The 26,676-nt window shown below is 48.0% G+C and overlaps 1 protein-coding gene and 1 pseudogene across 1 annotated transcript in view; one reads left to right on the top strand and one right to left on the bottom strand.

The window, feature by feature from the left end:
• LOC144096721 (seizure 6-like protein) overlaps positions 1 to 26,676 on the top strand; it is a 158,673-nt gene that overhangs the window by 11,400 nt on the left and 120,597 nt on the right. The window contains exon 2 of the mRNA XM_077629563.1: positions 25,849 to 26,199. Within this exon, the coding sequence (XP_077485689.1) occupies positions 25,865 to 26,199 (335 nt within the window). The 5' untranslated portion in view covers positions 25,849 to 25,864. The remainder of the gene's footprint in view (positions 1 to 25,848; positions 26,200 to 26,676) is intronic.
• LOC144096869 (uncharacterized) lies at positions 321 to 8,805 on the bottom strand (annotated as a pseudogene).

Raw genomic sequence — 26,676 nt, forward strand, 5'->3', positions numbered from 1 at the left:
TGCTTTCGTGGCTATTTATGCTTTTGCGTGTACGCGAACATTGATACATATATATATATATATATATATATATATATATATATATATATATATATATATATATATATATATATATATATATATATATATATATATATTTCAGTAATTTGACATAAGGCTAATCTACACCCTGATTCCGCAATGCCTGTATGACTGCTGAGGTTTGCACTGAGTCGAATGCTTTCTCATAATCAATGAACAATGAAGGCTATATACAGGGGTTGGTTATATTCTGCGCAAAATATAGCCAAATGGAGGTAGCCTTGTATTTATGGGCGTCGTCACACTTCTTTGGTGCGGACTTGGCGTTGGTTGCTGTCGATGATGTGGTGCCTCAATGTCTTCCCCACGGACTGCTTCTTGGAGGCATTGCGGTTCTTCTGGTTGGAACGGGAGCAGGCTGCGCCGGCTTTGCTGTAGGATTGCTCCCTCTTCTGTTTCAACTGTGAAACCCCTTGGATTCTGTGAAAAGCTGAGAACTGTTGCCTTGACCCTTTCTGGTTGTATCTACACCGGAGCACTATCTTGTAGTGTTGGGACGTCTCTGGTGCGAGGTCGCCGATTGAAGTTAGCTGCCTGTTTTTTTCTTGTAGCGTGCGTCTTTGTCACATCTTGTTTCGCTTGTTTTGCTAGCAGCATTTGTTGCTCCTCCTTGGACAACCTTGTTCAGAGTCTTCTGCCCATTATAACTTCCGCAGGACTAAGCCCTGTTACGCCCGCTGTTTCACTGTGGTTCAAAAGAGCCGGGTAGGGGTCTGCTTCCTTGCGGAACAAGCTATTCAGATTGCGCACTATACGTTCAGCGTCTCCATTAGACTTAGACTAGTTTTAACTGCTTGTTACGTGTTCAATGCCACATAAAGCCATGAAATGCGCGAATTCCTTGGACTGGAATGGAGGCCCATTGTCTGATCGCAACACTTCCGGGATGCCATGTCGTGAGAAATTTCTTTTCATGATTTCGATGACTCGGCAGGCTGTTGTGTTCAGGGTCACCACCTCTAGGTAGCGGGAGTAGTACAAGAAGGAAAGTATGTCCAATGAGATTAAGCAAGTCTGTGCCAAGCATTTCCCAGGAATGACGTGGAACCACTGTGCTGCTGAGTGGCTCTGCTGGATTCGTCCGAAATGAAGCGCACTGCTCACACTTGGTCAGAGACAAAAACCTTGATGTCCGAACCAATCCTAGGCCACCACACCGACTCACGTGCTCGGGACCTGCATCTATTTATGCCTTGATGACCTTCTTGAATCAGCGCCAACACGCTTGGCCGTAAGGCAGCTGGCACAATCATGCGAGCACCTTTCAGATAAAGGCCATTGCAGACCGAGAGCTCGTAAATTATAGCTGCATACTTTGCAAGATACAACGGAAGCTTGTCTTTCTTTGGGAAGCCACTCTGGCAGAAAGAAATCACTGCGCTTCACTCACCATCCTGTGCGTGCGCCCTCTCGACATGTCCTGTCTGTAGCGCTGCTACTGCTGCAGCCTCTCGCAAGACCTCCGTGGCAAACACTTCGATTATGTCCACAGGATGAGGCTAGCTCCGTAGGTACACGTGACAATGTGTCAGCTGTGGCAAGTACTTTTCTGGGACGTATACCGCTTGTCAAACTGATATGCTATCATTTGAGTCGCAAACGCTAGATGCGAGGTGGCAGTGCGTCCAGGTCTAGTTTTCCAAATGATGAGACTTGTGGTCGACATCTGTTTCAGCTTCAAAAAAACAGGACCCGTATAAAATCGTCAAACCTTTGAATGGCCCACACAACAGCTAAAGCCTCCTTTTTGGTTTTGCTCTATCTTTGCTTTGTTCTCACGGGCCATGAAGCGAATGAAACAGGACGCCTGTCTCCTCAAGGCTGCATTTGTAGAAGGACAGCAGCCAAGCCGAAGGAGCTTGCGTCGGCAGCGACGATCGTTGGGTAAGCAGGACAGTACTTTGCCATGCAACAGTCAGAGGCGAGCATGTCTACCACGGCAGCAAATGCATACTCTTCTTCGTGAGACCATGTCCATTCAGCATTTGTACCAAGAAAAACCCAGATAGGGGCTATGGCTACTGAGGCATGCGGGAGAAAACAGACCAGTTGAGTGACCATTCCCAAGAGTCGCCGCACACAAGCTACGTCTATGGGCGGACTCATGTCCTTCACTGCCTTGAACTTGTTGAGTTCTGGGGGGATACTTTGTGCCCACACATTAACTACAACGAAGGAAAATTCTGTCTGGCGAAAGCATCACTTTTCCTTAATCAAGATGATTCCAGCTTCAGAGCGCTTTGTGAGGACTTCATGAGGGCGAACGTCATGTTAAAGAACGGCCAAAAACAAGGGCATTGTCAATCATGCGGACTGCACCTTCAAGACCTTCCAGAATTATAGAAATTTGCTTTTGAAGAAATTTCGGTGCTGATGTGATGTCAAAGGGCATTCGACAAAAGCAGTAGCTCCCGAAATGCATGATGAAGGTCGTGAGCGCCTGCTATTTCTCCGCAAGCTTATCTTAATAAAACTTGTCGTTGCATCCAGTTTTGTGAATATCTTCGCATCGCCCAGAAGGCCAAGGACTTGTTCTGCATTTGGTAGATTGTAGCGTTTCCGCAAGACCACTATGTTCAACTTTGTGGTGTGGACACACAGCCTGGGGCCCCCGAAATCTTTAGGGACGAACGCAAGACCTGCGCACCATTGCGTTGGCTTGTCTACATTGCGTATCTCTATAGTTCCAGCTTCTGAATCTCTGCCTTAACTTCTCGAAGTGCAATAGGAATGCGTCGTGGCACACTGAGTGAATGGGGCACCGCACCCGGCTGAAGGCGTATTTTGCACTTTTAGGAATGAGCGCAGTCCTTTGAACAGATTATTACATGCCTTGACAGAGACCTTGTCGAGAAACTTGACGACTCCCAGAGCTTCCAGAGCCGGAAAGCCCAAATGCGGTACCGGCAGGGCCTTGACATGATACAAGCGTTGAACGCCGGACTTGCCTTTCCACAGCAAAAAATGGCAGTTGCTTAGCTCGGCTATGCCAGGATATATGTAGCGAAAGCAAGTGTGAAACTCCCCGGTTGGCTTGTTCACATATTCCTCAACGTATGAAGCACAGGCGTAAACGTCCAGTACGACCTGTAGGTCCATGTTTGATTTCAGCACCGAGGCTATCCAAGGATTGAAGGGGTCGCGTCACTCTTACGCCTATTCTCTAGGCTAACGACACGTTGTTCTTCGGTTTCTTGAGCCCGCCGCTGAAGTCTCTTGGTCGCATGCCATCGTTCATCACGGGCCGTATTCAGTGATCCAGGACTCAGGTCTCTCATCCGGCAGCTGTCGCTACTGCTAGCGGTCGAGACAACGGACGTCAAACGTGCCTGTCTCGCGGCGGCATATTCACGGCGGCGTTTAGCCAGTCGTTTGGCGCGCTGTTCGTCTGTTTCCTGGGCGAATCGTTTCCTCTTCATCTCGTTCCGCTGTCGATGTCAGGCCACCTCCAGCTTATCAGAATTGTCGCTGTCCATACTGCCGCCTCAACGGTGGTTGCGGAGCACGCTAGCTCTCCTTTTCAATCCTGTGACATCTTATTACGCGTGCGACGCAGCTGTCGAAACGAGCGGAGGCGAGCTCAACGACGAGGAACGCGGTGTCACGTCCTACCAAACAGCGGCGGTGGCGAGCGGCGCGGTGTGACGTCATGCCAAATGGCGCGCCGAGCGCGCGAAGCACAGTAACCTTCCGCGGCGAGGCGCGCGTTGTGACGTCACGTGCCTCGGTGGAGTACCGCCACGGCGAAATCGCGAGTTTGCGGCCAATAAAGCTTTCACTTTAAGATGCTGTGAAGGATCCCAGGACGTTGAGAGGCTGTTCTTCCGAATCCGAAACAAAGCTCTCGACTCTGCCTAGGGCTTGTGGAAGGTGTCCAAAACCGCAGAAACTTCCGCACCCGAGTCGACTTTGGAGATCTCTTTGTAGTCGTCAACTGTGATTTCGGCGTACATGGTTTTTCCCGAGCGGTACACTGTATCCGTCTTGACTGCAGACATCCTGGCCTGCCTTGCCTTCCGAGAACGACAAACATCAGTAAAACTGCATTTTTCTTGCAGTAGTTTCTCTGCGAGTTGCGCGCTGGACAGAAATCGCACGAATTCTGGCTGCTGCCATCGTCTCGGCGCGTTTGTCACGTCTCGGCTGGAACCGACAGTACTTGGCCGCGTCGAGGTTTAGTGCACCTAGCACTGTAGCCAGTGCCCATAGCTTACTCTTCTGTTTGTCGTCGTGTTCTGCTTGTCTTGCTTGAATACACGCTTACTTTAGGTTCAGCTGAGGGTTCCTTCAGAGGTTATCGGCGAGCGAGGAATCTCACTGTCCCATTATGAAGCGTTCACGGACAACACGTTCTTTGACTTCACCGGAAGGGTAGTTGCATCTTTTACACAGTTTTCAGAGTTCCGCGTAGTAGCTGTCCAGAGTTTCATCTGGCTGCTGTACTCGTCGATGAAAGTGAGCTGACTCGTAGACTTCATTGACAGGGGGAACGAAATGCGCCTCGCACTTATTGATTACGCCCGTGTAGTCGTTCAGAGAAGTGGCTGGGCCGAAGGTCGCAAGAAGCGGACGAGCTTCCGGGCCGATGCAATACAGCAGATTCCGAACTTGAACATCTCCCGGCGCTTGATGAAGGCCTGAAGCGAACCCATAGTCCTCGAATAGGCTTAGCTATGTCGGTCAGGAGCCAGCATTTTCGAAGTCAAACTGATCTGGCTGGCGCAAGAAAATCCCTGCCCATGATCCGGTTGCCGGAGCGAGCGCAGCGGCTGGCTGCTGTGTATCCTCTTATGAGGGCATGGCAGCTGCTGAGTGCCGCGGCTATGGCATTTAGGCAAATTACTTGCGTGTGGTAAGCCAGCAGGCGATGACAAGCGTTGGCGAGTTAGACGAGAGCAACTATGCAGTTGCAGCCCGGAGCAAAATAGAGGATGAGGCCCCGCAGTCGCAGGCAGGAGGGGCGTCGTCTGTGACGGAGACCAAGCGCTTCGTCAGCCTGCACCGTGACCACTACTGACACCGTGTCGCTCACTACGGGCCCTATGCACGACCCTGCGCAATGCTGACGCAGCCCAGCACACACCGGGCGTACGAAACTAAACTGTGTTCCTTATTGCCGCGCTTGCAGCCATATATATATGGTCTCTCCAAACCGAGGTGCGCATCCTTTGCCCCAACGTGTGCAACCAAATGTCCATATTAGTCCCTTAAATCGTTTAAATTTCGGGCGTGTTTCCCCAAGCGTCAATTGATGCAGCAGCCAGTTTGGCCAACATTGGGGATAGCATGGACCACTCCTGCGGAACACTTGGTGAGTTGAGTGTCATGTTTTGTCTGGCATCCACGTTTTTTGGAGCTGCAAATACAGAGGAGCAACTTTCCCAGCTTGTTGGGCACCGCAAAAACAGCAGGAACACCATGCCTTTTGACCACTTTCCTGGTGATGTGCGAGGTCTTGTGCATCTATGGCACAACCAAAGCGTTTTGGTCCTTCCGACGATCACCAGCATTTCTTCGTGTTCCAAGCTTCAGTTTTCGAAGGAGGGTCTCGGAAACAACAATTAAGATCGAATAAGGGAACCCCGCCGCGAAAAGCCGGCTTGTCTGATTTTGAAAGCTCTTGAAAGTTAGCGCAAAGTAGCCGACGTAAGGAAGTTTAATGGGAAGAGAATGGAGCATGCTCTAAAGCACGGAGGTGGCCTAAAAGCGGCGAGAAGGAAACTAGGCGTAGGCAGAAAGCAGATGTGTGCGGTAAGAGTCAAAGAGGACAATGTCATTAGCAATGTGGATAGCACAGTTAAATTACCCGAAGAATTCTACACATATTTATACAGTAGCGAGTGCAGTCAGAACGTTAATGAGAGAGACAGTGACGCACAGCAATGGAATATCCCGCCTTTAACGAAAGAGAAAGTACAAAAAGCCTTAAGAAGAATGAAAAGGGGAAAGAAGCTGGTGAAGATCACGATCGATTCAAGTACTGAGGTATTGAAGATTGCGCTAGAAAACTAGCCACCCTGTATACGCAATGCCTAATGACCTCGTGCGTACCAGAAGCTTGGAAGAACGCTGACATTATCTTCATTCATAGAAAGGAGACGTCAAGGACTTGAAATATTATAGATCGACCAGCACAACCTTATAATTCAATCAATCAAATGATCAGACAGGCTTTGGTAAAACATGCCCGACAATAGACCATATTCACACTATATATAAGGTGTTAGAGAAATACGGAGAATATAACCAACCTCTATATAATTCAAAAGAGTTAGATGTTGGGTTAACTGGATTTGAAACAAATTATGCATATTTTTATATTTCGTTTTTGTCTTTGTTGTGTGTTGCTGCCCTTGTTGCGCTACGAATATGTATAATTTAACCCCTATATACCAGGTGGTACAGGGAAGACTAAGTAATTCTCAAAAATAGGTTTTTTGAGGTAAAATTACGGCTCTTTCAGCATATCATTACCAGTTTTTGGCAGACACCAGAAAAGTAGTGAACCGATTTAAGTGGCAACCTGGTTAACTAATTTTTAATTATTATCTTTTTAATATTAGGGTTAGGCGCCTAGTTCCAATCAGAGATTTGTAGCCGATCGTTAGTAATAGCCAGAACCGTTTTTAGAATTTCGAAAACGCTATTATCCTTGGCGCTGTGGCTCGACGAAATATAGTTACGTGCATTGGAAAGGCTGCTTTGCCTTCATGCTTTTCGAAAACGCATGTATTCTGGCACGATGTAGCCAAATTTTGACGAGCCACTGCACCGAGGATAATACCGTTTCCGAAATTCTAAAAGCTCATATGGCTATTACTGACTCATGTTTTTTAGCGCTTAGTGAACTCAAGGGACAAGAACACAAATACACAGGACGTACGCTAGACGTACGTCCCGTGTATTTGTGTTCTTGTCCCTTGTGTTCACTAAGCGCTAGAAAATTTAAGTTCAAACAATATCCAACTAGCCCAAGTTCCTGCCTTATTAAATAACTATTACAGACATCCGACTACAAATCTCTAATTGCAACTAGGTGCCTAACTGTAATAGTTAAAAAGTTATTATTCAAAATTGGTTAATTGCCAGTCTACTACATAAACCTATTCACCAGTTTTCTAGTGTCCGCCGACACTTTAATACTTTGCCGAAAAAGCAAAGTTTTAGCTCAAGAAGCCTGTTTTTGAGTGTTACTTAAAGTCATCCCTGTAACACCTGGTATAGCCTTCATTGATTGCAAAAAAAGTATTTGACTGAGTGGAATCCTCAGCAGCCATGCAGGCATTGCGGAGTCATGGTGTAGAAGAGCCTAATATAAAAGTACTGGAAAATATCTGTAATCAATTCGTAGCTACCATAATCCTCCATGAAGTCAGCAATAAAATTCCAGTGAGGAAGGGTATCAGGGAGGAGCCACGATCTCGAAAATGCTATTCACTGCCAGTTTACAGGAGGTACCCCGAGGCTTAGATTGGGAACAGCTGGGGATAAGAGTTAATGCAGGACACCTAAGTAATCTTCGATTAGCTGGTGACATTGCATTACAAAGTCACTGACGAGATGAACTGCAAAACATGATTATATGAGTTAGAGAGGCAGATCAGATGGTTAGTCTAAAAATTAACATGCTCAAGAAACCAAAGTACTGTTCAACAGTCTCGCAAGAGAACAGCAGTCCACAATCGGCAGCGAGGTGATCGAAATGGTTGTGGGAATGCGTCAACTTAGGGCAGCTAGTGACCGCTGGTCCGGATCACGAGAGTGAAATAACTAGGCGACTGAGAATGGGGCGGAGCGCATTTGGCAAGTTCTCTCAGATCATGAATGGGAGTTTACCAATTTAGGCGAAAAATCCAGCCAAACACATACGAGGGATAAGAGGAGGAATTTACAACACAACGACTAGACTATTAACATTTATCTATTAAACAAGACATTTTCCCAGTACGGCTCAAAGGACATGCGCATCAATACCAAAACCATCACTGCACAGTGAAATCAAATAGATAAGCAACACAACTATCGTACGCGCGCCATAAAAAAGTTCTTTTTCCAGCAGGCGTACCGAAGTTGTGCTACCGCACTCTTCACCGTGCAACTTGATGTGGTAGGCTTCCAGAACTTCGCCTTCTCCTTTCTTCCTGCCTCCGCCAAGAATGCTTAAAAGCCAAACAGCGGGTGGCAGCCACACTCGCGACAGGGGCGAGGCAGGTTTTGTCCATCAGTGGAACCCAATGTGTTGTAGTGTTGAAGACGGATGACAAGGACTTAAGGCGCAGCAACTGCGTTCTCCATCGGGTCATCGGCCATTTTGTCCAAAATGACTTGACCCTTCTCCAAGCGGACAAGGAGGGTGGTTTCGTGGTTCTGCCAAAGCCCACAAGGCGGGTTGGCCGTTGCGAGCCATTGTAACGGAGGCAGGTTCTTGGCAGAAACTCCTGGGTCAGTTTCTTCAGCGACGCTTGGCGTCCCTCACAGTGCTGGACACGTACAGCGTGGCTAGCTCGTCCGAGGTGGTAGAAGAGTCGGCAAGGGTATCCAGGCGGCCAACGCGGCTTTTTCTGTCGACATTGCGGATCTGTTCTACAGCATCCCTCACGACGATCTTTTTGTAGCAGTGCGGGAAGTTATTGAAATTTCTGATCCTGTGGGGTTTCAGAACACCTGTGGTATGTCAGTTGAAACCTTTCTAGAAATTCTTTTCTTTTACCTGTCTTCCACCATTGTTGATGTTAAGGGCTCCTTGTACCTACAGAAAAAAGGAATATGCATTGGCTCTAGCGTAGCTCCAAATTTGACCATTTACTTAAAGGCGTTCTTCTCGGCAAGCGTGTGGACAGAGTTTTTAGGTACGTTGACGATTTCTTGATACTTTTAGAGCTTTAATCTAATGACTCCTTGCCTGTAGTTGCAGATTCTATTTTAAATGCTTTTAAAGCTTCTTCCCGCTCTCTCAACTTCATCCATGAACTTCCTAGCCAAGCCAACATTCCATAAGTTTCTCAGATTTTCAACTATAACCTTCTATGACGATGGCCATTTATGCTGGATGTTTTCACCAAGGAGCAAGAAGGCGTTGTTGTCTTTCACGTCCGCACATTGAAAGATTGTGAAGAGAGGAATTGCTCTGAACAGTTTCCGCAATGCTATGGAAAAATGCTGCCACCACGCTATGATCAGCAGCTTTGGAAAGCAACTCCTACGTTTGGATGTAGCGGGATTTCCAAGGGTCATCCTAACAGGGATAGCTGAATCCCTTCTTCAGAGGGTCAAGAAGAAAAAAGAGAATGAGAGAAGTGTCGATGTCGTTGCCGATGAACAAAAAGGTTTTGAAGTTATGCCCTATGTGCACGGGCTAGCCAACATTAAGAAAATTGCAGGTAACTAGGGCTTTAACGATATATTATCTGCTACCTGCAAGCTCTCGGGATTGCGCTCGCGTATATCACGAGGTAATTTGAGAATTCTCAGTTGTACGACGAAGCATGAAAATTTTTTCTCAAAATGTTGCACAGGTGTAGTGTATAAGCTTCCCCTCACATGCGAAAAGGTTTACATCGGCCAAACAGGCCGGTATATCAATGAAAGGCTGCGCGAACACTACAACTCATTGGGTTCTGCTGATGGACAAAACCTGCCTCGCCATTGTCGCGAGTGTGGCTGCCACCCGCTGTTTGGCAATTAAGCATTCTTTGCAGAGGCAGGTTGAAAGCAGAACGCGAAATTTTGCAAGCTTACCACATCAGGTTGCATGGTGAAGACTTCGTTAGCACAACTTCGGTACGCCTGCTGGAAAAAGAACTTGTTTTTTTTTTGGCGCGCGGGCGATAGTTGTGTTGCTTATCTATTTGATTTCACTGTGCAGTGATGGTTTTGGTAATGATGCGCATGTCCTGTGAGTCGTAGTGGCAAAGTGTCTCGTTCAATAAATCAATGTTGATAGTCCATTCGTTGTGTTGTGAATTCCTCCTCTTTTCCCTCGTTTGTGTTTAACTGATCTTTTCGCCCATGTGCCAACTGGCCCAGATTTCAACTCTTTTGCAAACAGTTTACCAATATCCGCCAATAAAAGTGTACAGGAGCTGTATCTTACCGGTACTCACCTACACGGCAGAAACGTGGAGGCTAACAAAAAGAGTTCAGCTTAAGTTAAGGTCAGTGTAGGAATCTATTCAAAGAAAAATGATAAATGTAACGCTAAGAGACCGGTACCGAGCAGAGTGGGTGAGGGAACAAACGCGTATTAATGGCGTCCTCGTCAAAATCAAGAGGAAGAAATGGGGTTGGGCAGAAAATGTAATGCCAGGGTAAGTAAGATAACCTCTGGTCCTTAAGGGGTCGAGGCATCAAATTTTGAGGATACAAAAAGCTTGTCATGGGTTTCGTCTGTGTGAGGTCACCCACTACGAAGTATGAGATGCAACAAGCGCTTAAAATATATTTTAACAGCTCCAAAGAGGTAGAAGACGAAGAAGAGAGCTGTCGGGATTTGCCCGCTCGTCTCTTCCACTCTTTGTGAAGGATTTCTCATCGGTGCTGAACATTTCTGTTCAGATAAGCTGCACTGTTACATCCTGGTATGATTCCTGCGGTGGGTGCGGCTCCGCCGGTGCCGCACCCTGGCTCAACACCTAATTGTTCACCTGGCATTCCGTCAGGCCTAACTCAGCAGGCTATACCTGCTGTGCAAGCCCTACCTGCTGCCTCAAGCCTGGTGTCTTGCAGCCACTCTTCTGCTCCAGCTGCATCAGGACCAGGATTTCCAGATCCTCATGGACAACGATCTCCTGATGCTTAACCTCAAGCCATGATATGCCACTACCTTCAGGTCAGGACGATTTTCTGATTCGTCAGGTTTTTCTACTATCATCTACATGGAGACTACTGCGTAGTCCGGAGAAGGGTCTGAAAGATTTTTTCAAGTGCCTTCGAAACGCCGTCGCGGCTCAAAGCGGTCAGTTATGAGAGCAGATACTCTGCATGTACCTCAAACTCCTAAGCACAACCTTACGGTTGTCATCAAGCCACTAGATTCCGGGTACCGCATTACCTGCATTAATCCGCTATCATTGAGACAAGGTTTAGAATCTGTGGCTCCAGACAGCGTTCTTCAAGTTCGTCTCAACGAGCGCCTAAACCTTTTGGCAGTTGACACCCGTACAGCGCACGCTACTGAACGCCTCTTGCAGATAACAAGCATAGCTGGAGTTGCAGTTCAAGCCTACGAGCCTCGCCCCAGCAACTGCGGCGTGGGTGTCATTAAGGGTGTCCCCTTGGATCTCTCTCATCAGATATCTACTCAGCGCTGCTACAGCGAGCTCCGATTAAATCCGTCCGCCAACTTGGAAACTCACAAAATATTCGCATTGTATTTGCGACAGAATATGCTCCGCAATACGTGATTCTCGGATATACAAGGTACCGTGTGTACGAGTACATACAAACACCACGGCAATGCACCAGGTGTCAACGCTTCAGCCATGTGGCTAGCGCTTGCCGACTTGCCTTGCGCTGCTCTCGTTGCGGTGGCAGCCATGACCGCATTGAATGTGCAAGTGATAACCCCCTTTGTCCTAACTGCGGTAAGCAGCATGAGGCTACGTTTTTTCGCTGCACTGCCTACCAAAACGAGAAAATTATCTACAAGTACAAGAACTCAAATAACACAGACTATAAGTCAGCAAAACTGCTCTTCTTGAGCAAAACCAAATCCGGGGAAGTCGCCGCAGGAAAAATTCATCGCCGGGGAAGCTCCCCAATCGCCGGACAAAGACAAAGCCAGTCACTTGAGCATTGAGGACGTGATTGATTTCCCTCCTCTTCCACCGCGCCAAAATGTTGATCGACCTCCTGTAGCGAGTACAAAGGTGAACACCCCACGGCAGCCGCAGTATGGAACCTGGAACCACTCACGTGAAGAATCTATTCGCCAAAAGTCCGGTAGTACCAGGTCCCTACTGTGCTCGCTTGTTGCGGCTCCGCGCTTTCCTTACACCACACTCCTCGCCGGTGGAGAAGGCCATCCTAACAAACCTTGAATTCATTTCACCTCTTCTTGTACAATGGCGGTAGCAGTCAATAGACCAGCTACTCTCCCTAGTGTGCAAATCATCCGTAACAAGGCCAGCATCTTCCAATGGAATGCCTGCAACCTTCGTCCACGACTTTCTGATTTCCGACAATTTGTTTCGAAGCAGCGTTTTTCCATCATTGCCATCTCAGAATCCCGTCTGCGTACTACTATCCGTCTTTCAGGATATACCGTTCTGAACTCGATGGCAGATGTTGACATCAGCAAAGTTCGTATAGCTGTTCGGAAAGACGTCACCTCCATTCCATAAACGATATCTGCCGACGCACGGAATGAATATGTTGCGGCCACCGTCAAGATGATGAACCTGTCCTTCACAGTGATCGTCGGGTACATACCCCCCCGTGTCAACTTTGACGTCGACCGCCTTCAGGCTATCGTGCGCAGTACCCCTGCGCCGCACATCATTACGGGTGATTTCAACGCACATCATCCTGCTTGGGAGGCATCAGATCGAGAACTAGAGGACGACAGTTATTTGATTTCGCACAGTGCAACAATTTCACTTTCCTCAAAAACGGCCAGGCAACCTTTTATCAAGGTACAAGATCCAGTGTCCTTGACATTTCGACAATTTCTAATCATCTGTCGTCTTCAACAACCTGGAGTGTTGACATAGAATCTCATGGCAGCGATCATCTTCCTACGTATATAAAGGTTGGTTGTGCTTTCTTAAGTTCACAGCGGCGTGTAGCACGCTACACGGATTGGGAACTTTTCGCAGACACAGTTGAAAAAGTGGACCTCTCGAACCTCAATTATGAAAGATTCGTCGATACTATATCACGTGCTAAGACGTCCAGCACTAAGGTTACAATGCTATCAAAAGTGCAATCAACTGCAGATGCTGAATATGAGCGACTTCGAGCAATACGCCTCAGAGCAGAGAGACGAGCACGCAGAACAAATGATAGAGAAGACATCAGGGTTTGCTAGGCGCGCACAGAAACATGTTCAACGTCATTTGGACAAGCTGGCTCGAATGGCGATCCTTTTGTGCGAAGCTTGATCCCAGAAATCCTCTTAAAGATATAGAGCATTGTACGCAGCCTCAGTAGTCAGCCTGCCCCACTAAATCCTTTTGACTGCGTGGATGCAAATGCGAATATTTCTCGTCTCGATGCAGTGGAGGCTTTCTGTTCTAAGATCACTGCTCGATTAAGGGCCATAACCGTGCCATTGCCGCTCCAAATCTTTACCCCTTCACCTAATACTGCCCTCCTTGATAATCCATTCACCATGGAAGAACTTCTTGCGGCTTTGGCAGCTACCAATAAAAAATCGCGCCCAGGACCGGGCGGTGCAAGGTACACTGCCCTTTCTCATCAGAGAAGTAAGGCCAAGGTTCAGCTGCTCGCAGTTTATAACACCTCCTGGGAGACCGGCCGCCTTGAAACGTGTTGGAAGCGTGTGCGTGTGATACCTCTCCTCAAGCCTGGAAAACCATCAATTTACTTAAACGCTTATTGCCTCATTGCGCTTCTAAGCTATGTCCGAAAACTGATGGAGAAAATGGTGCACTCCGGCCTTACCTGGGACCTGACAAACAGATATATACCCTTCGGCCATGTCCGGTTTCTGAAAAGGACGCAGCAGCATTGACAGTGTTATAGCCCTCAAATATTGTGTTAAAAGCACCAAAACAGAGCGGTCTATGGTGATCGCTGTGTTTCTTGACGTGAAGGCAGCATTTGACAACGTCACACATGAAGCCATTCTTTCAGCCTTACAGTCAATCGGCATTGTCAACAAGTGAAGGTGACACAGCTCGGCGCCAAAAATCTCGCGGAGTACCTCAGGGGGCGATTTTAAGTCCCACCCTTTTCAATATCTCACTTGTTGGCTTGGAAAAATGCTTGCCTCCTACAGTTGAAATCTCCCTTTACGCCGACGACATCTGTATATGGTGTTCCGGACGCAACAGGCGCATTGTACATGCCCGATTACAGAGGGCAATAGGTTGCATACATACGCTTTTAAGCAAGCGCGGTCTCGTCATGTCGCCAGATAAAAGCTCAGCAATTGCATTTTCGAGGCGAAATCTTTCACTCTACGTGTTGAAAGTTTCTGGTACCCCAATACCATACGTTACAAGCCATAAATTCCTAGGGGTGCCATTTGACAGGTCACTGTCATGGCCCCCCACATGTAGAGCACCTTAAAATCAAGCTCTGCTCTTACGCCTTTATCATTCGTATGCTCTCCACCACCAGAAAATGCTGCTCTACACCTTCATTACAACGGCTGTATGGTGCGCTGTGTGAAGGCCTCCTACGCTACAGTCTCCCAACTCTTCAGGGTATCTCACAAACAAATATCAAACTCCTTGAAACTATGCAAGCTAAGGCCTTGAGAATCTGCCTCGGTATTCCCAAGACCACCTCCACAGTGGGTACTCTAGCAGAGAGCAGACGTCTATCTGCATCAGTGCTGCTAACCCAGGAGTTGCTTCGTGCCCAGATGCGGTTCGTGGCTCATGCACGTCACCACCCACTCGCAGCGCACTGCATAGAGAAAGTTTCTGACATTCTCCCACTACACTAACAGCTCCCGGTCACGACTTCCTCCCTACCTTGGAGGTACACAGCATGGCAAATCAAGACAACGGTTCCTGGCATCAAAAGGAAAACAAGCACCCCCGGTCCTGCACTTAAATATTTTGCCCTTGAACACATTTATGGATTCTACAGTGCGTACCGTCACATCTACATTGATGGCTCTGTCACATCCGTCTCATCAGCGATTGGCGTCTGGGTTCCGTCAACGCGCACCACAATTTCGGCGTTACTCAGTGACGTATTATGAACGGCGACGCGCGACATGGGCCAGGCGCTGAGTCGGCGACTAATCTGTCGGTGTGCTGATCGGCAAATATGCCGTTACTGACGCACCAGCATCGGCGGTCGAGCGAAGAATTCACTTGGATGAGGATCACTATGGCTGCTATTGTCTACACCGTACTACGAACAAGCGAAACGAGCAACTATGTTCCATTTGTTCACGCTTTGACTCCCCAGTGGTACGAATACGCCTAGCGAGTCCGCGGGATTCATATGCATGTGCGATGTCTACGATACCAGAGGACAAGTTCAAAAGTCTGAGCGAATACAAGTAGTCATTGAGCATTGTTTTGACAACAGGGACCTGAAATCGAAGATTGGTAACGTCTTGGGACGCAAATGCATTGAGCGGGAAGCGCCGCTGCTAGGCTGTGTGACCCAGTCTGCCAAGTTCCCGGCAGCAGTCGTCGGCGTCAATGTGGACAACGAATTAAGCCATTTGAATTATTGCAAATGCGCGGCTAGAGAAAGCAATGTAAAGTCAAGCATTGTACACATCGGGAGAAGCAGTTTTAACGAGCGAGAAACGCCGGACATACGCGGATGCTGTCAGCAATATGGCTATGAAGCGTTCCTCAGGCTGCAGGCGCTGGATTTCATCGGTGATTCTTGCGGAGTTACTGCACTGAGTAAAGATGTTAAACGTACTACAGGCGAAAAATAACAGATTATTCATCCTAAGTAGAACGTAGATTTATAATTAATGCCGAACGAACGCGCAATTAGTGCCTAGGCAGCATTGTAAACAAAAGAGCTGAGGTGCAGTTGTCGTCATCGGCGCATTCCTGGGGGAATTGTGTACTCGCGCGGTAAATGGCGACTCCTGTAGAATTATCATAAAACATTCATTTCGCTAATACACGGGCTATTCGCTATACAAGCAGCAGAGAAAAGCCGGCAGCAGATATCGTTATCAGCAGCCACGGGACTCGGAGCAGTCTCGCAGCGCGGCTGCGCGGGTGGCGCGAAGTGAAGGCAGCGACGGGCATTGGTCGGCACGGACAAAAATTATTTTCAGACAACAAAAAAAAAACGAAAAATAAAGTGTCCAGGCCTGCCAGTGCCACACGGACAGTGAGACATCGTGTCGTTGTAATGTGACCAGGGGATCGGCCGAATGACGCGCTGTCGGCTACGGGCCACGGACGTCCGTCGAGCATCGGCGTCGGTGTAGTGTGGCAAAGCCAAATGCAACGCAGAGTCCGCGTTAGCACAGGCGATATGCCGACTGATATCCGTATATGGTACAACCGTATATGGTACAAGCGAGCCGCTCGGTTTCAGAACGCGATGTCGCCCCTCGCCCGCCTGGCTTTACTCAGCATATCGCAGCACCTGCCGGCGTCTCGAAACGCACTGGTACGCACAGCATGTGTACGCAAGTAACTCTGCTTCATACATTGCCTGGACGCAGGGGATGTGCCATTGATCTCTACTGGACTTCGTCAAATCAGCTAACCTTTTTCCAACTTTTAATCTCTACTACATCATTCATCCTGCCTTCACCCATCATGGATGCCCTGGAGAAATAATTTTCGCTATTGTCACGGTGTTGGTGACAAGACAGGGACCCGGCAAGAGAGCGCTCGACGGCGAACTTCAACGTCTGTCAATCCGCGCGCCACGAGCGTCAACGTCTTTTTGCCTCAGCGCCACAGAGTGGACTCCAACAGAAGGCAAGCACATCAGGGGCGGAAGAAAGTTAGATGGATGGATGAGATTAAGAAGTTTGCGGGGATACGGTGGCCGTAGCCGGCAATGAATAGGGCTCATTGGAGAGACGTGGGAGAGGCATTTGGCCTGCAGTGGGCGTAGTCTGGCTGATGATGAATAGCGATCAAGTGTTTGTAGTTGGAGAAACAGCACATTGGGACGCTCTTACAGTGTGGCTGTCGAAAGCATCTGCACTGTTGGTTGAGGCTGGCGAAATGAACAAAAAATAAAACGCTTACTGAGGCTCAGCAGTCTGGAATTTTTTTACCAAAGACCTTGATCCGCTTACTTTATTTACTATAACCTGTAATAATATTGCTACGTGACGTCAAGCCGATGAATGAGATGAGATGACGGATGGTTACCGGATGATGTAATGGCGGAGGGCCTGGCGCGAACACTCCTGCCCGCGCCACTGTATAAGCCGTTGTGTTCTAGTCCGTCACAATATTACTGATGACAAAACCCCTATTAAAAATCTACGAGTGGGATTGCAGAAAAACGATTCATTAGGCCGTCACAGTAAATAATATCAGTGTTTATTGCCAGCATGAAATAGAAATTAAAATATTGCGGACCTTATAGAACATATAAGCGCTTGCGTGACTATGCGCGGATATGCCACAAGCATGCTGACCAATCAGTGAATTAAGCAGTTAGTCAGGCATTCCGGACAAGCAGGGCAGGCAGGCAGGTTGGGAAGGCAGGGCAGGGCATGTAGGCAAGTTAGGCAGGCATTCAAGGCAGGCAAGGCAGGCAGCCAGGCAGCCAGGCAGAGGCAGGTAGGCAGGCAGGCAGGCATTGTTTTAGCGTCCAGGAACAGCGAGAGCCTTTGTGCAGGCGCACTTCGGTGGGAGAAATGCGACAGTAATACACTAGAAGTGCAGTGCATAGAGATGCTGTTGAATAGAAACAATGAGTAGAAATACTTGGTGGAAGTCACATAAGATGAATGGGAGCGGGGAGTCGCTGATCTCATTATTAGGGCAAGGAGATCAAGAGAAAAGGAATAGTAGCTGTGTACATAAAAAACAGACACAGTTGACGAGCGACAAAGTATGACATATATACAAGGATAGGAAAATTAAATCAAAGAGCCGCTAACAAAGCAAATACAAGGAGCAATGAACGAACAAAACTGGGTCACAGGCAACATTTCCCAATCAGATCAGTTGGTCAAATGCTGTGCGTTGAATGTAGGCTGTCAAGTGAAACGGGCATTTTTAACACCATTTCGAAAACAATATAGTGAGTGCTTAAATAGGTCAAGCTCATGTAAGTACACATTATATCCGCGTTGTAGTCTGAAGGACGGACACTGTCTGTTGTGGAAAATGGGAGATTATCTGGTGGTTTTAGGCGCTGCTCGAAGGCGGATATCAGCCAGCAGGCCTGGACAAAATATAGAAGCACGCCTGAGTTTAAACAAGAAGACGTGGTCGTTCTGGGCGTGGCCGGCGCTGAGGGAGGGAAGGCATTTAGAACGGGATGATAATTGGTTTTTTGGGGGGAAAGGAAATGGAGCAGTATCTGTCTCATATATCGTTGGACACCTGAACCGCGCCGTAAGGGAGGGGATAAAGGGAGTCAAAGAAGAAAGGAAGGAAGAGGTGCCGTAGTGGAGGGCTCCGGAATAATTTCGACCACCTGGGGATCTTTAACGTGCACTGACATCTCGCAGCACACGGGCGCCTTAGCGTTTTGCCTCCATAAAAACGGAGCCGCCGCGGTCGGGTTCGAACCCGGGAACTCCGGATCAGTAGCCGAGCGCCCAAACCACTGAGCCACCGCGGCGGGATGTGGGAGATGGACGATCATTAACGTTGCGCGAAAAACGGTGCCTATAGATTGATAAAAACTTCCTTTGGACATTATCAATGATATGTGTGGCTGATCGGCGCCTCCCATTCCAAAAAAAATCGCATCTTCAAGAACAGGATGGCAGACAGTTTTGTATAACCTCAAGAAGGAACCAGAATGACTGAAGCAATTTGATACACGATAGAGAAACCCGATCGCGAAGAGCTCGTTGTTTTACATACGGATCATCAGTCGAGAAAGTCAGTGTGCCATCGAGCCGGGCCGGAAAATGACTTCGCCGGGCTGAGTCGGTACCGGGTATCACCCCGGGGTACATAATTCCAGACGCACATGGTCAAAATATCTTAAAAATTACATATGGAAATGAAATGTAGGCTTGCGGTGGTAGATTAGCACTTTTGTTTTAATGGTGTCCAGAAGAAGTTTGTTGTTGGTGCACCACTTACCGAAGGCGTTTATGTCGTACTGAGGGGCAGTAGAATCTCTACGCCTGGCAATCACTTTAAATAGCTTGATGTGATCAGCATAAAAAAAGAAATAGGAGTAGTTATTGCAGATGCGGTGTCACTAGCAAGTAATGAAAAGAGGACGGCTTCAGGAAGAGACCCAGGAAGAACGCCGCCAGTGGCCAAGTAATTGAAAGGTTTCTGGTCTCGCTGGCGTTAGAAAGCGGGACCTTGACGTATTTCCTGAGTGGTTGAACACAAGACTCATTGATCCCCATCAAGAAAAGGCTCTGGATTAGCAACAGGGTGTTACAACATAGAACGCTTTGCTGAGGTCGCAGTACATGGCGTCAGTTTCCCCCTCCATGCACTGCCTCGACCTCTAACACAAAGCATGCAAAGTGGATGGTATTAGACCGGTCAGGTAAGGAACCACGTTGTTGAGGGAGCAGTGCGGTTTTTCATTGTAAACGAGAGGATTGTGTGCAGCGTGGATTCGAAGTGTTTGCTTTCAACGCGGAGGAAAGCAACAAGTCCGTAATTTGCTGAATTTTTCTTGCGCCGGAAATTCGAGAACTCCGCAACTCCGCCACAAAAAAAGACCACCGTATTGTTTACCAATGGCTGCCAGGACACAGCGGCATCGCTGGAAACTAGCTACCGCGCGGGCGAGGCCGCGCGAACAGCTCACCATGAGGGCGATTGTGTGTCCAGCCCCATATCGAGAGCCGACGCAGCGGTATAGGCTTCCATTCGGCCTACCACGACGTGAAGCAAGTTTGCTTTGTCTGTCGCCTGTGACTTGGTGTAGCTTTCATCAAGCATCTCTCTTTTTTAACCGGTATGGCTGATAGCCCTGCGTGTGCCATCTGCGGGTGTGATGAGACAATAGCCCGCATTCTTTGTGAATGCCCTGCCTACAGCGCCGATCGGCAGTCTTTCTGCCGTGCACTGCAGCGTCTAGATCCGCGCCCACTGACGGAAATGAAGATTCTCGGCCACTGGCCGTGACGATTGTCGGTGGTGAAGGCCTCCAAGGCACTCCTCCGCTTCTTGAGAACTTCTGGCCTGCACGATAGGCTGTAACTTTACCGAACGCTGTGACTTTGCAGTGAGTTCTTCAATTTCCTGCTACTCTCTTTTGTCCTTCAGCGTTTAATCCTCTCAACCCTTCCCCCTGTGCATGGTAGCAAACCGGTTATTCTCCCGGTTAACCTCCTCTCCTTTCTTCCTCCTCCTAGCTTGTGCGCGGGAACTATACCCGCTGCCTTGCAAAACTGGGAAATGTAACAGAGGCGGCATGTTCGACTCTCAAGGCGCTGCCGCGCACGCAGCGAAGCTCCAGCTGATGCTCCGGTACGGGTGGAAGTACGGTTACCGCACTATGGACACACCGTTGGAGCTTGGAAAAGAAGAGGGTTTCTTTGTAAAATAAGCACCGATATCCAATCTATACTTATTTCGTTTGAATGGGGGGTAGGCACACAATTGTAGTAGCATGTTTTCTTCTAACGATGCACAAGGCGATAGTAGACATGGATCAGATTGCGGTTTCGCCTAGGATCGGTAAATAATTTATAACTGAAATTTTTCTAGCTCTCATGCTGTTTCCATTTCAACAACGGAACAATGTCTGTGACTTAAAACGTGTATTTAGATAGGTAATATGAGGCGTAAAAAATCGCCCATGCATCGTTTGTTGCCTATCGAACTTTTGAGGCAAGCTTGTTTAAGCGTCGTAGCGAATTAAAACAACGCACCAGCGATTAAATTCCAGTTCTTTTTTTCACATCTCATGTGACCTAACCACACCGTTGACGTGGCCTTCAACGTTCGGTTGGCGAAGCCGAAACAGTAGCGTAGATATAATTTGAATGTAAATAATTTATTGGTCATAAGTAAATACTTCGTGCCGATCCATGTTTGCGAATGTCTAACGCCTTTATTACAAAGAACAAAACGCGCAAGCAAAATATGAGCAGGCGCTGAGGCAGCGATCGAATATCGAGCGTTAACACATCTAACATAGGTCGCCGTTTCGAATCCATGCTGTGAACTAGGCTATAACTTTAGTAAGTTTATACTGCACGAAAGGCTAAATTGGGGGTACATAGGTCCCCGGTTCGAATACCTGTCACAAGTTAGGCAACTTAACTAGTAAGTTTATGCTGCACGAAACGCTGAATCTTATCACACCATCCGGGACATTCTGCGTCTAACGGTAGACCAACAAATTTTACACGATATCGGGACTGAGAGGCCCCACTTTTACGCCTGACAGACGGATATATTACAGGATCGAAGAAGTCTCGAGCTGTGGTGATCGGACATCACGCTGCCGCCTGTTGTTATTAACACGACAGCTCGTGTCGCAGAAAAGCCGGTGTCGTCCGCGTCCGCGTCTTTGGTTGGAGCGAAAAATGGCGCATCTCGGTGGACACCTGAACCGCGCCGTAGGGGAAGGAATTTTAACGCGATAGCGTTAAGGATTGATGGATGGATTGATTGATCGATTTATTGATCTTGATTGATTCCTTGGTCGTCGATCGATCGATCGATTGTCGATTGATTGATTGGTTATTTATTGATTGCTTGATCGTCGATCGATCGATCAACTGATTAATTGATTCATTGACCGTGCGATTCATTTTTCCTTCCCTTACGGCGCGACGAGACAGGCGTCATTTCCTTTCCTTAAAAGCAAATGTTCGTTCCATTTTCCTTCCCTTACGGCCCGATTCGGGTGTCCGCTGAGATATATGAGACAGGCGTCTTTTCCTTAATTTGTCCAACGGGCCACGCGTCACGCCGAACGGGCGATGGCGTTCCGTGTACTCCTTGGCAACGCTGCGACACGCTGTCGCGTCTCACTCTTAAAGACGAAGCTTGAGCGTCCTCTAATTTTATTTTATTCCGTTATGTAACCACTTCGGTTATGGCAACCACTGGATACAATGTGGATGGATGGATGGATGGATGGATGGATGGATGGATGGATGGATGGATGGAAGGATGGATGGATGGATGGATGGGTGGGAGGGTTGACGGACGGACGGATGGACGGATGGATGGACGGACGGACGGATGGATGGATGGATGGATGGATGGATGGATGGATGGATGGATGGATGGATGGATGGATGGATGGGTGGGAGGGTTGACGGATGGACGGACGGACGGACGGATGGATGGATGGATGGATGGATGGATGGATGGATGGATGGATGGATGGACGGATGGATGGATGGATGGATGGATGGATGGATGGATGGATGGATGGATGGTTGGATGGACGGACGGACGGACGGACGGACGGACGGACGGATTGAGCGTCCCCTTTGAAACGGGGTGGTGGCAGTTGACACCATGCTCAACTTTCTTTTCCTTTATTTTTTTTACCTGTGTTGAGTGTTTTAAAATTCGCCATTTTCTTTAACTTCGTCTTTCTACACTTTTAACCTTGTGTCACCTCTCTGCTTTTGAGCCACTATTCCTCCAGTCGCCTTTTGATAATTTTCGCCGCAGATTTATTTACATGACTTGTTATCTCTAAAGCCTAGGGCCTCAGGAACAGTGACTGTGCCTGCATCGACATCGGGATTGATACCATCACATTTTAGTATGAGGTGTTCTGTTGTTTTTACAGATTTACCACACACAGCTCATCTGCTTAGCTTCTTCGTTAAATTTCTTTTTATAGTTGCGCGTTCTAAGACATCCTGACCTATAGCTATAGCATCAAATAGTAGGGAACTGCCTCTTGAGTTTTCATAAAACGCTCCCTTCTAGGCTTGCAGTTTTCAGGTTCAATATACTTCTACGTTATGCTTATTTTCCACTGAATCTATCCAATTTTTACCTTCCGCGTTTTTAACCAGTCGTTTCATGCTCTTTCTTTCTCCGTCCTCGTGTCTGGCACACTTACTGGTTAGCTTCCTTGTTCTTTTTTCCGCCATTGGGAGTCAACGCTCTTTCTGTAAAGGTATTTAAATGCCTTAGCTGTCCCCCTGTTATCGTCCAATTTCCTCAGGCGATCTTCGTATAGTATTTTACTCTGAGCTTCCCGTGCTTCGAACGATGACAAGCCCATATCCCCCTGTACTGCCTCGTTTGTGGTTTTCCTGTGGGCACCTAGTGCTAATCGTCCAACAGCTCTCTGATTTACTTTTAGTCTCGACTGAACTGCAGCCCTTAAGCATAGAACCGATTTCCGGAAAGTAAGCCCCGGCACCATTATTCCTATACCTCTGAAGACTTCATACCTGTTGTACCCCCACAATGCCCTTTGTGTCATTATCCCGGCATCTCTTCGCCCTTTTGCTATGAGAGACTGTTCGTGCTTTCCCGGGTACATATGCCCTTTCTTTACCCATACCCCGAGATATTTGTATTCAGCCACTCGGGGTATTTCATGGCCTTGCATTGTAAGCTCCTGATCAGTTGTACCGTTGAAAACCCTCACCACTGGCTTAGTTGCGCAAAAACATAAATTTAGAGTGTTTCCTTCGTCTCCACAGTAAGTAACCAGAGTTTGCAAGTCTTCCTGGGTATCTGCTAACAGTAGAATATCGTCCGCATACATTAAACCCGGTAGGCGTTGCTCAACAACCTTTCCGCCTAATCTGTACGACATATTATAACCTAGATTGCAATGTAGCCTTCTTTCCATACTTATCATATAAAGCATGAACAGCAGCGGTGATAGAGGACAACCATGCCTTAATCATTTTTGTACCTCGACAGTGCTCATACTCCTAATTCCTTCCCTTGTTATTTCAACTTTATTCTCTCGATATATTTCCTGTAGAAAATAAATTACCTCATGACCGATACCTTGATCTTTTAATATGTTCCACAGGAGTTCGCTGTTCACGTTGTCCTATGCACCGCTTATGTCCAGGAAGGCTAAATGCAGAGGTCTGTTTTCCGCCTTAGCTATTTCTATGCACTGAGTGAGCACGAACACGCTATCATCTAAGCGCCTACCACTTCTGAACCCGTTCTGAAGTTCTCCGAGTATTCTATTACTTTCTGCACATGACTGCTTTTTTAATTTCACCGCCTGAATCGCCAGCCTGTATATATCTAATGTTATCGTAATCGCTCGGAAGGATGTTATGTTCGTCTTATCGCCTTTCTCTTTATAAATCAAATTCATTTTACTTTGTTGCTAGCTGTGCGGAATTTGCTTATTTATTATGACTGCCTCCAATGCTTTTATCAGCGTTTCTTTGCCTCTTGAGCCAAGTTCATTAACTTGATTGGAATTTCGTCTATCCCTGCGGACGTGCTTTTTGGAATACTTGCTTCTGCCTTTTTCGGGTTAAGATTGGTCAGTTCTAAGCTGTTATCTATTGTGCTAGCCTGTATTGCTCCCTCATTTGGGGAGATTACTCTATCGTCTTTCCGAAATGACTCAGCTATAACTGACGCAATTTAGTTCGCAGCGTCATCTCCCTCTAATTCTCCCTCGGCACCTTGAATCTTCCTGCTTTCTGTGATCCGCTTTACCCAGCCAGCTTATATGGTCCCAGAATTTTCTTGACTTTCCGTAAGTTGCATCGCGAACTTCAGCCAGCCAGCGATCAGGGGACTGCTTTATTTTAGCCTGGACAAGGACCTCCACTTGTTGTTTCTTTTGTCGATAAGATTCCCATTTCCGGCCTATTTCCTCTTCAGAAAACTGCGCCCTCCTTGCTTCTCTGTGTTCCCATGATGCCAACCGTCGTTCTTCAATGCCCCCCCCCCCAATTTCCTTATTCCATCAACTTCGCTTCTTCTTTCCTCTCCTGCGGTTTACTCCTTTTACTTCTTTTATTTTTGTGCTAATGAGAAGTTCTGATTATAATCCCACTTTTCCGCGGGATGTTTATCTATTGCTTCCTCTATGCCGGCCGCTATTTGCGCTATTTTTTCGTCATTTAATTTTGCGTACTCTGACTTCCCGGCATTCCTCTTTTGGGCAGGGCTCCCAACTATGGACTAATGCGCTTATGATTACTTCGGAGGCTGTGCTTCTCGTCTTCGTCTATTTATATTATTGGGAGCTTGCTATACATCCCCCGCGACATTAAGTAGTAGTAAATGGTCGTTTTCCTGTTACGGGATTCCCACGTCGTTGCTATGGAGGCCGCCACCTATAGGATTCTATCCGTGGAATCAGCATAACTCGAAGGTTGGAAACGCAACCATAATGATAAAGCTCTAAAATTGAACGTTCCTGCTCATTTAATGTTACCAATAACCCGCTGCAGAACACTGCTTAGTATTCCTGGCAAAAATGCCTACGGAGAAATCCAATCACACTGAGTACGACATGGTTCAGTTCGACTGAAGGCTGTGTGCACCATGCGCATTCATGGGTGCAAACATCCGCAAGCAGGCAATTGAATTCATTGCCGGTAACATCTCAAGGGATCGCTTTCTGCTATTCCACCACTCGTGCTGTCTTGCCTAGGTTGATGTTTTTCAAAAGTGAGATAGTAGCTAGCGCCCGTAAGCACGAGTGCAATCAGCAAGCCACGCGATGACAGCACAAGCACCGCGCAACTATAAAAAAAAGCATTGTGAGAGATTCGCGTTGGGCATTGCATCATATATTGGGCGATATGGGAAAATAAACTGTTTAGCTCGCACGAATATATGTTCCGCCGAGCGAGAAACTTAATTGTAAACAGGTGTAGCCCAAGGAGTGCATTCTGGAAATTACGTAAATTAATTCCGTGCATTTTGTCGTGCCACATGGGCTCCGTAGTCCGACAAATATATATGAGGCCTACATGTAGGTCATATAAGCAGGGATGTGCCCGTCTTTGGGGCGTTGAATCCCTCATACCTCCCCCTCTGGCTCCTTCAGCAGTGCGGCGATTGCGATGGCGTGGCCGCTGCTGCTGCCGCTGCTGCTGCAGTTGGCGGCCGGCAGCGAGCCGTGCGGCGACATCCGCGACGGTGCCGACAAGGGCATGCTGCGGCCCCCGCGGCCTGTGCCAACCTCCTCCTCGCTCAACTGCACGTGGACGCTGCGCGCAGCGCCCGGACAGCGGCTCCTGGTGCGACTGGACAGCGTCCAGCTGCCGCCGCTGCGGCGCGCAGCACTCCGGCTGAGCGTGGACGGCCGCGTGAGCGACATCACGCATGACTGCGTGCACTGCCTGGATGCCGGCCCCGCTGTGGCCGGACGCACGGTGCACGTGCACTTCGTCTCCAGGTGGGCAGCCACGACCGTCTTCTTATTCTCTTGGGTGGATATTGTTCGTTTAATGCCTGTAGACTCCGTATGCACCGCATGGTTTGCAGACAGTTAAGCCACGCGGAAAACATGCGCAGTTGTGGGAACCATTACGTGGAACGTTTCCCTACGGACGGCCCTCCGAGAGCATCGTGGCGGACGCAAAAAAAAAAAATGAAAGCGTCGGTGGGCCCGAGTCGGCGACGCGGCACCTACTGTACAGCGGTAACGAGCGGACCGCTGAGTTCCCTGCAGGGCCATAACTGGTTAAAGGCGCGGTTCCTGCACCCTCTTTTGCTGCTTCCCTACTGCTGTGAAAACGAACCACTCTCACACATGCAAGAGGTTCAGAATCTAGTGCCACTGGGAACACCCGGTTTTTGGTCAGGATACGCCTTCTTCTGTCAAGCATGTCGCACGTTGGAGCTTAATGTTCGAAGAAATTGGACATTCGGC

Source organism: Amblyomma americanum, chromosome 7 (genome assembly GCF_052857255.1).
Source record: "Amblyomma americanum isolate KBUSLIRL-KWMA chromosome 7, ASM5285725v1, whole genome shotgun sequence".
NCBI lineage: Eukaryota > Metazoa > Arthropoda > Arachnida > Ixodida > Ixodidae > Amblyomma > Amblyomma americanum.